The sequence below is a fragment of the Antrostomus carolinensis genome, unplaced genomic scaffold, assembly GCF_000700745.2.
Source record: "Antrostomus carolinensis isolate BGI_N321 unplaced genomic scaffold, ASM70074v2 scaffold34613, whole genome shotgun sequence".
Lineage (NCBI taxonomy): Eukaryota > Metazoa > Chordata > Aves > Caprimulgiformes > Caprimulgidae > Antrostomus > Antrostomus carolinensis.
The window spans coordinates 12,901-23,317 of NW_010303835.1; the positions used below are offsets into that span (position 1 = coordinate 12,901).

A 10,417-nucleotide genomic window follows, 5' to 3' on the forward strand; every position below is an offset into this window, starting at 1 on the left:
TGTGTCGCGGCCGCCTGCCTCTTCCCAGGGCACTTATTCTGGGCGGCTTTTATCCTGTTGAGCATTAGCACAAGTGCCAGATGAGGCTCAAGTCCTTTTTTGCTCTGGATGTTTCTTACAATTGAGAAATAATGTGGGGGATGGACGGGGAGCTGGTTTGCAGCAGGCTGTGATGGGCAGGGGAGGACATGGGCAGGTTCCCCTCTGTGCTGTTGTGGGTACCTATGTCTCACTGTTGGAAAGTTATTTTATGGCAGTTTCATAGGGAATCATAGAATGGTTTGGGTTGGAAGGGACCCTCAAAGGTCATCTAGTCCAACCCCCTGCAGTGAGCAGGGACATCTTCACTAGAGCAGGTTGCTCAGAGCCCCATCAAACCTGACCTTGAATATCTCCAGGGATGGAGCCTTCACTACCTCTCTGGGCAACCTGTTCCAATGATCCACCACCCTCTTACTGAAGAACTTTTTCCTCATATCCAACCTAAATCAGAGGTTCAGCCACAGGCAGAGCTACCAAGCTGTTGTTTTGTTTAACAACTTGTTTCATCCTGTCCCTGGTATAACAGGAAATGTGGCAACGGTTTATGGTTAATAGCTTCTGTTTTTCTTCCTTTGGTCAGAATTGCATATTCTGCACCAGAAACTTTGCAAAACCAGAGATCTGGGTAGATTCACGAAGAGCAAGAGTAGCTGATCTGATCGTATGTGACAGAAGGAGCCCTCCCAGGGCTTCCCCCGCCGTGTACTGGTGCTGCTGGGCTGGTTCAGGTCCTGCTCGCAGGCAAATTTTGGTCTGTAAAATAGAAAAGCGGATTCTCCAGCCACGGGGTGTGCAGGGGGTTGGGATAGGGTGGTCACCACTGCTGGGGGCTTGTGGCATGGCTCTGCCTGAGCATCACTGCCCTGAACAGTAGGAAGGGGTGAACCTTTGGAGCCCCAGTGCCCTTTGTGGTCCCACAGAGCTCTCCTGGCCCTAAATAGCTGCGGAGCTGGGACAGCACCACGCTGGGTCCCACGGGACAGCCAGCCCGGGCGTGCTCAGCATGTCCCTTGGGCTTTGTCCAGGTGCTGTCATGTGTGCTGGGCTTGTCAGCCCTGAGGTGGGATGGCTTCATAGAAAGAGATTCTTCAAATTTTCTTTCCCTGAAGTCTGAGGGTGTAGGAAGAAGATGAGCTGGCAGAGGCTGGTACGGGGGGTGGCTCCCGTGCTGTCCCTGAGGTGGAAGCGCAGAGGTTTTTCCCAGGGCTGGCAGTGTTTTCCTGCAGAATTGGCCCAGCTGGCTCTCAGAACAGATTGCACTTTTCCTTTTAAAATCCAGGCGGTTGTAAGAACTGGCCTAGCGACGTTTCAAGCCCACTTAGATGTTAGCACTGTGGAAGTGTGAGATCTGGGACATGGTGCCACCAGCACCATGTTCCTGAGCCAGCCCTCCCCCTCCTTCTGCTGTGAGTGATTTATAGAATCATAGAATCACTTGGTTGGAAAAGACCTTTGAGATTATCGAGTCCAACTGTACCTGTCCATGACTAAACCATCTCTGAGCACCTCATCTACCTGTCTTTTAAATCCCTCCAGGGATGGGGACTCAACCACCTCCCTGGGCAGCCCATTCCAGTGCCTGAGAACCCTTTCAGTGAATAAATTTTTCCTGATATCCATTCTGAACCTTCCCTGGTGCAACTTGAGGCCATTTCCACTTGTTCTATCACTTGTTACCTGGGAGAAAAGACACACACCTGCCTTGCTACAGCAATTTAGGATCCCTGGAGCATGAAGCAATTAGTGTTTGCTGAGAAACCCCAGGGACCAGCATCGCTCCAGGCTCCCACAGTCCTGGGTGCACCGTGCGTCCTCCATGGAAACCGGGTGGCATCCACACACGAGCTGCTCCACAGGCTCTGAATTGCCAGCACGTGCTATTTTTCCTCAGCTGGAAACATCACAAGAGGGGAGGGATGTGTCCTGCTGAGGAGAAGCAAATTGCAGTGACAGGGATGGACTGAGCCGCTCTGGTTGTGTTGCTGTTGGGGTGGATGCTGGTCTGTGCTGGGCTGTGTTTGAGCCGTGGATGGGGGGTTGTGTATGTGCTTGGCACGCCCCGCTCTGCCCTGCAGCTCCAGTCTCTTTCCATGCAGGAGGGGATGGTCCTGGGGGTCTCAATCACTGTGTGATTGGGGTGGGGGACAGCACAGCTGTGCCTGTCTCCAGCGCTGTGAAATGGGTGACGTGAGGAAGTGGAGGGTGTCTGAATGTGCATCTTCCGTTAACTGAAAGGGAAGTTTTTGGGGGGTTTGGGTTTTTTTGTTTGTTTGTTTTTCTTTTTGCCAGCTACTTGTGAAAATCTCTGCCCTTGGTGGTAGACTCTCGTGCCAGTCCAGCACCTGTGTGTGTCCATGCGAGACCTGTTGCAGTTGACAGGTTGCAGCCAAGCATGTGCCTAAGGACTCTGACAGATTGTGGAGTTGAAATTGCCATTATGATAAGCAGATGTTAATGTGCGATTCCTAAATACCCCAGGAAAGCTTTGCTTTGATTTTCTGAAGGCACTGAACAAGGAGGAGGCTGCAATGCAATGTCCATGTTCCTCCATCGGGTTACTGCTCCTGCTCGGTGATTCGAGGCTGTTTGCCAGTCTCAAGCAGAAATTGTGAACTCTCACTTGGGAATTGCTGGAAGGAATTTGGTGCTTTTGAGTCCCAGGATTGGAACCATCTTGACAGATTGCAACCAGGATTTCCATTTGCCCTGTGCTTGATTTGTCTCCTAAAAGAAATATCACAGGTAGCCTGGGGCGATACTGGTGTATTTAAAGCTTGCTGCACCCTTGCCTTGTGTGCTGAGAGAGGCTTTGCTCCCAAAGTGGCTTTTTCCCCCCCTTTTTTTTTTCCTTCTCAGAGGTTACAGTTTTTATTCTGAGCCTTACCAGCCTTGATAGCTCATCCCTTCACACTTCCTGCTCTCCGCCGATGCTAACTTCTGAGCAAGCCCACATAAAACATGCTGGTGAAATGTATTCCCAGCCTGTCTCCGGGGAAGGTGGTGAGTTCTGGGGAGGCAGCAGAGCTGTGAAATCCATCCCACTGAGCACAGTCCAGGACACAACCTAAAATTGCAGCAGGTCTGGATTTTGGGATGCTGAAGGCTGGGCTTTAGAGGAGACTTGCCCTCCTGGCTGGCTGGGAAGCCCCTGGGTAACACAGGCTAAAGGGTTGTCAAAACTCGAAGCACAAGATGTGCTTCATGTAGGGAGTTTCCAAGGGTCTTGTGGCAATAAAGTCATCGAGGTTCTTGAATGCCACTGTCAGACCTGCATGGGCGAAGTGGTGTCAAACCTCGAAGCACAAGATGAGCCTCATGTAGGGAGTTTCCAATGGTCTTGTGGCAATAAAGTCATCGAGGCTTCTTGAATGCCACTGTCAGACCTGCATGGGCTGAAGAAGCTTGTGAAGAGCTCCAGCAATTGCACAAAGAACCAAACAGCACGTGTCAGTGCAGGCTCTAATTCTTGCTGCTGGTTTGCATCTGGCACTGTGATTTGATGTGATCAGTGTCCCTGGGCTGGAGATGTGCTCCAGGCAGGAGTTCGGCTGTGGTACAGAATCAGAATGGTGCTGCCAAAACAGGTTCACCTAGAGCAGGTTGCATAGGACTGCATCCAGGTGAGTTATGAACATCTCCAGAGTCCTCAGAGCAGAGCCCTGCAGTGCAGTCAGCACAGTCCTGTCCTTGCAGCAGGTTATTTCCCATGAGGACACTCAAAGGTGGCTGCTGGGCTTTACTGTGAAGCCAGGGACCTCTTGGGTTAGTTTAGTTCCCTGTATTTAATTATTTTAAATAGATTTTCTGTGATTTTGAATTTACTTCAGGGCCACACGAGTCCTTGCTTCCATCTCACAATTACAGGAGTCATTAACTCTGTGACAGGCTGTGCTAGAGGGATGCTGAAGGTGAGCAGGTGCCAGCTTTGGGATGGGATGCAGGGATGTCCCCAGGGTACGGGGATGGGATGCAGGGATGTCCCCAGGAGAGGGGATGCAGGGATATCCCCTTGCTGCCTGTGGCTGAGCAGCTTTAGCTTTGTGCTCTGGGTTTCCCTCCCCTCCTTGCCCCTACTGCACGGTGCAGACAAAGCACCAGCCCCAGGGATGGCTCTGGGACCCTCGAGGGTCTTTGCAGATGCTGGGGCTGCACTTGAACTCTTAGAGTGGGAACATCCAAAATCCCTGGCCATATGTGCTGGCACAGCCTTTGCTGCCTTCCAGCAGGTTTTCAGAAAAGAGCTCGTTGGTTCTCGTGTTCCCACAGTGCCTGAGCATGTCTGGGCTCTGCTGGCGCAATGCTGGAGGGTCACATCCTGACATTTCATTCCCAGGGTGTCCGTGGGCCTTTGCAGCCTGTGCTGTGGTACTTGGGCAGATGGGAGGTGGGAGCGTGGCTCAGGCTCTGGCTCCAGGCTGCTCCAAACCTTCTCTGCAGAAAAACCATCTGCAATTGCATGTTCCCGGTGCCTCATCAGAGCCTCCCTCCCTCCCAGCTCCTCCAACACTATTCTTGTTCTCTTGCTGTCTTGCGTGTCCCTGGAGGAAGGTGGTTGGCATCCCACCAGTCCTGCTTGCCTGCTGGGGAGGCTGGGTGGGCAGGGACCTCTCCCTGAGGCTGGGTGGGAGTGGTGGGGGAGGGAGGGCTCGGTGGTGGTTTGGGCTTTCCTCCAGCATACCCTGAGATGTGTGCTCAGACCCTCTGCTGCAGGAAGCACCTTCCTGTCCCCCTTGCAGACAGCCTGTGATGGGCACCGTGGTCCTGCTCCTCTCTAACTGCTCCGACCCCACAGCAGCATCCTTCTGGCCAGGACTGTGGTCCCCATCCCGAGTGGGCTCAGCCTGTCCAGCACTTGGTGCAAACCCGTTCATTGCCATCCTGCTCACCCGCTCTAAACCCTGCTTTGCGTTGGAGAACTTCTCACCAGCTGCCTCTGCACAACGGGATCACATTTTCCATTATTGAATAGTGACATTTCCATGTGTGACCTGCAGGTAAAGCCCACTGATGTGTCACATCTGTTGCTTTGCCTCCCGAGAGGAAATTCCCCCAAACCTGAGTGAGAAGCAGCAGCCGTCATCCTCCTGGCGATCCCACGTGTGGGCAGACACTGACCAGTTTCTGCCACGGGCTGGGATGCCTGGCCTGGGTTTGCAGTGACTGATTTATTAGTCACATAGCTGGCGTGCTGCTTGTGTGATTTTACTGCTCTGAGCTATAATTTCCAAAGAGAAGGAGAAATAATCCAGCAGAGATTTAATTTCAGGTTCTACCTGGGTGAACCTGCTGTCAGCTGGTCAAGGAGCTGGTCAAGGAGCACCCTGGGGTTTTAAGGAGGTGCCTGGCTTGGGGAGGCAGAGCTGTGACTACTGGAAATAGGATGTGATATTTCAATTGTGTTGCAAGAAGCAAAGAAACACTTGGCAGGTGCGAGGGGCTTTGTTTGAAAGTGGGTTTGAGAGGCTGGATTCTCTGCCCTGGTTTGTACTGGGATGTCTTTACTGCTCTGTGCCTCAGTGTCCCACTAACTGGTGGGTTTTGTGTTACCCTCCACTGCCTGTTACTGGTGTTCAGAGGTGGTTTGAGGCAGGGATGTGGGATCCTGCACATGGCTGTAGGGACCATCTCCACCTGTGGCATCACTGTTGTCGTGAGCTCGGGATCTGTGCAACCTCTTTGTTCCTGCATTTCCCAAGCAAAAGCAGAGCTGAGCAGGTGTGGTTTACCCCATCCATAAACCAGCTAAAGCCTGTCTCTTCTCATTGCAGAATGTAACACCGACAGTAGAAGAAGAGAAACCTGAGCCTCCAACTGTCCAGGAGATCAAACAGAAAATTGAAAAATACAACGCAAAGGTGACGAACTGCCTGTTGATGAAGCTGGTACGTATCAGCTCTGTGCAGGTGATACACAGAAAAGATCAATGCTGGTTTCCCTGGGCTGGGACCTGAGCCAGGCTGTAGAAGGCATCTCCAAGGCAAGAGGGATTGTGGCTCTTGAGATGTTCTTGTCTTCCTTACCTGACCCTTTTTCTCCCACTTGGGTTTCCTTAGCGTTAGTCACTGATGCTTGTGATAACCCTTCCCTGCCTCCGTCCCTTCTCAACTGGGAGCTCTGGCACAGACATCTCTGGCCAGCCAGTGCTGTCAATGACTTGCCCCAAACAGATGAGCCCACGGGGATGAGTCACGGTAGAACCCAGGCTGCCACGGTGCAGTTCAGCAGCCGTCACAAAGTGGATTTAGAAACACAAAGTGGATTCAGAATGACAAAGGGTATTTAGAAACACAAAACCTTTCTAGAAAGAGAAGCTTTTCTCCTCTGCCACTGCCAAGCTTGTTTCAGCAGAGGTCTAAGAACCACAGTAGATGCCTTGTATTTTGAAGGCATTTTGCCTTGTATTTTGATTGCAAACTTGCTTATCACCACCTCTAAGTAAAGCCTTGATGATATACGTGGTGAGAAGACAAGGACATCTCCTCTATTACAAACCAGAGTACTGCAAAGGTGCAAACTTCACAGGATCTTACAGAGAGGGGGGAAAAACTTCTTAAAGAGTGAAATAATGAAATTGTAGAACTTCCAAGAACAGCAGCTACATAACTCCCAGGTGCTTGCTAACATCTGAAAATCTAAATCTGAAACTTGTTTAAAATAGATCTTACACCCGTTTCCTTTGTGAAGGCTGCTCTGTAACTTCTGCTGCAGTGTCTTGCCCATTGATTTTTATCAGCCCTTGACATAGAGGAGTCATTTCAGACCCATAGGTTTACTCTTGAGTCAATTTTTTTGAAGATGACTGAAAAAACAATCTTGAGACTTGACACAGCCTTGGGACTCGACTGGGCTCAGCTGCTGGTGGTGGCCCTTTGGTGGGACTGCAGACCAGTGCTCCCAGTGCCCGAGGTGGATCCCTCAGCTTGTCCCTGCCTGGCACCCGTGGATGGATGGACTGTACAGAGCCAGGCTTTGCTCTTGATGTTTGCAGAGCTGAGGGTAGGGTAAGGGACCTGTTGTGAGACAGGCTGATCTTGAACAATGATTTATTACATGGAGATGTGAAACTCCTAGAAATGGGGAATAAAACTTGAGGAATGTGGTTGGGAAAAAACTGAACACAAGGGGTAGAGACCTTCCCAGAGGTTTCAAATCCTCACTTAATTGCAACTACAAATTACATGTAATGGTTTCCATAACTGACTTGTAATAGTGTTGGTTTAAAATAAGACGAGATCGCACAGAGGCGAGGAGGGGATGAGTCACTGCTGGGTGGAAGGAACAGGAGAAGATCAGTTGTGACTAACCTGAAATTACTGGTTACTTTTTACATGATTAATAAGAAACTCAAACCCCTGGCAGTGCCAAGGGGTGGAAAGTCCTGTGGTAGTGGGGGGAAGGATTGGAAAGGCTCCCTGGAGCCTGACCCCTCCTCTCCTTTCCTCAGAACGACGATGGGACGTACACAGGTTTCATTAAAGTGCATTTGAAGCTGCGTCGCCCTGTGACGGTACCAGCAGGGATCCGGCCACAGTCCATCTATGATGCCCTCAAGGAGGTGAACCTGGCTGACATGACGGACAAGAGAACCTCCTTCTACCTGCCGCTGGATGCCATCAAGCAGCTCCACATCAGCAGCACGACCACGGTGAGCGAGGTGATCCAGGGGCTCCTGAAGAAATTCATGGTGGTGGATAATCCCCAGAAGTTTGCACTTTTCAAGGAGATGAGGAAGGATGGGCAAGGTGAGTTCACACCCTCAGACCCACCAGCTTTCCTGTGGCTGATGGGTTTGATTACTGTTTTGTGTGATAGAAACATCATCACAGGATGTTTGATTCATTCACTCAGGACCCGGTGGTGTGTCAGGTGGGCAGTGCCTCATGTCAGGTGAATAGATGGGCTGACCACCACAAGAGGTGATGCTGCTTAAGCTGATTCCTGGTTATCAGAAGGGGCTGAGGTCCCCTGAGACCTGACAGAGATCATTACTGATCTCTGAGAGAATCTCAGCTATTTCCAGTATGATCCTGAGAAGCACAAACTGCTTTTACATGCTCCAGTTGACCTCCTGAGCTCTCCTCTGCCCTGGCAGCCCCGGGCTGATGGTGGGTATCTGCTGTCCCCTTGCAGTGCTCTTCCAGAAGCTCCCTCTCACCGAGTACCCCCTGTACCTCCGGCTGCTGGCGGGACCTGACACAGATGCGCTCAGTTTTGTGCTGAAGGAAAATGAAACAGGGGAAGTTGAGGTATGTCGGTGACTCTTGCCCTTGGTTTTCACATGGACGTTGACAGCGTTGTGGAGCACGTGGCAGCGCTGGGAGATGTGTGGCAGAGGCAGTGTGGGTTGGAGCATAAGCAAGGCTGCTTCCCTCTGATGGGGCTGGGTTCAGCATATGAAGTGTGATCCCAGCTTTTCTCCTGATTTAAATGATCAGCTCAATGGACTGCTTGTACCTTAAAAAAAAAAAAAAAGCCAAATAAAAAAACCCAAACAAACAAACCAAAACAAACAAAGAAAATCCCCCCAAAAATGTATTAACTCCTCAACTATGTTGATTTTAAAAAATTTAAAGTTGAGCTGTGAAAATGCTGAGGCCAAACCATAATCTGCTGGCAGAACCAAGCAACGTCATCCCAGAGTTATCCCAGAGTTAATCCTCGATAATTAGATTAGCTAAACGCTATTATAAATAATCCACTAATGTAAGTAGAAGCCGGGGACACTTGGGCAGTAAATTCACCATCAGTTTTTGGTTACAATCCCATTCTCCAGCACGACAAAGGCAAATGTTGGGAGCTGCTGCATGCGGTGGGATTCTGCCGCCCGTGCTGGCAGTGGCTCCGTGCCGGGGGGGTGGTTCAGGACGTGCCGCGCTGCCAGAGGAGCGGGACTGCGGCCGGTGAGGATGCTGAAGGGACGCCGGCATCTCCCAGCACTGCTGAGCAGAGATAAAGCTGTCCTGAATAAGTGATGGCAAATATCAGCCTGTTCCTCACTGTCAGCCCAATGCTGTTGGAGGTGACAGCCGGAGCAGCCAGTCTGCTGGCACCTCGTGCCAAGAGTTTTGCTGAAGTTCAAACAGTTTTGAGAACTTTGCAGTAAAATAAAGAGCCCTGGCTCCTGCTGGGACCTGGCTCCCCCTTCGTCATGAGAATGTGATGTCAGGTATTTCCATCTAGATTTCAGTTCCTTAGGGAGCTGGGTCATCTCTTGCAGTGGGAGCTTTAATTCACCTGAGTAAAGACAATTTCTGTTAAATCTACAGGCTCAGGGCTGGGATGGTGCTTTGTGCTGTAGCCCATTATCTCACAACATGATGCTGGGGGATTGAGCTACCTGGAGATCAGATACATGTTTAAATGTCTTTTATTGTTCCTCTTCGCAGATTCAGGGGAAAAAAAAACAACAACCAACAAAAAAACACCCCCCCCCCAAAAAAAAAAAAAAAAAAAAATAAGGTGAATGGTTTGTGCTTATTTTCCCTCTGTTTCTGCTGTTTCTGCAGTGGGACGCATTCTCCATCCCAGAGCTACAGAACTTCTTGATGATACTGGACAGAGAAGAAAAGGACAAAATCCAGCAAGTGCAAAGGAAGTACGAGAAGTTTAAGCAGAGACTGCAACAGACCTTGAAAGAAGCCAGAGGCAAACCTGGATAACTCTTGAGGAGGCACTGGGCATCAGACTAAGCTAGATACTATTTTTAAAATGAAAAGACACTTCTCAGGACACCTTCTAGTGGTCACTCTCCCTCTTCATCCTTCCATTAAGGACTGGCTCACAGCACCCATAAAATGAACATACAGCATTTTCTTCTTCTGAAACCTCTTACCCCAGGACCAGAGCCAGTCAAGGAACGGGAAACCTGCTTTGAAACCTGCTTTAAAACTGTGGCCATCAACAAACCAAACGGAGCTGCTGGTTCACTTTTCAGCTGTACCATCCGATGGAGAAGCTTGGTGGAAAAATGCTTGATGTTAAACCCAACAGGAACATCTCCTGGCTCATGTTTTGAGCAGGGTAACACTTGCTGTTCACGCTCCTCCCAGCAATTTGTTTGTTCTTGTTCAGAGGTGCTGCAGCTCCTTGCGTGGGCCCACGTGGCAGAGTTCTTCTTTTGTAAGTAGAGCACAGGAAGCAGCAGATAAAGCAGAGGAGGTTGTTGCACCAAACCACGTGGGTGTTGCAGCTGCAACCAATGCTGGACGGACTCGTTCAGGGCCAGGGAAATGTCAAGTTATGACACCAAGGCAGCTGCAACACCCAACCACTCTGTTAGTAAGTATTATTGAAACTTGGTGATATTAATTCCAGGAAAAATCATCCATTTTGATTCTAATTAACTACCAATTTTGAAAACAGATGTGAATTCCAG

At 50.2% G+C, this 10,417-nt stretch overlaps 1 protein-coding gene across 1 annotated transcript in view; it reads left to right on the forward strand.

Annotated features, from left to right (window-relative positions):
- Window positions 1-9,843, forward strand: part of RASSF5 (Ras association domain family member 5) — a 14,939-nt gene extending 5,096 nt beyond the window's left edge. Inside the window, exons 2-5 of the mRNA XM_010164241.1 lie at window positions 5,811-5,924; window positions 7,487-7,784; window positions 8,173-8,288; window positions 9,549-9,843. Of these exons, the coding sequence (XP_010162543.1) occupies window positions 5,811-5,924; window positions 7,487-7,784; window positions 8,173-8,288; window positions 9,549-9,701 (681 nt within the window). The 3' untranslated portion in view covers window positions 9,702-9,843. The remainder of the gene's footprint in view (window positions 1-5,810; window positions 5,925-7,486; window positions 7,785-8,172; window positions 8,289-9,548) is intronic.
- Window positions 9,844-10,417: the final 574 nt, after the last annotated feature.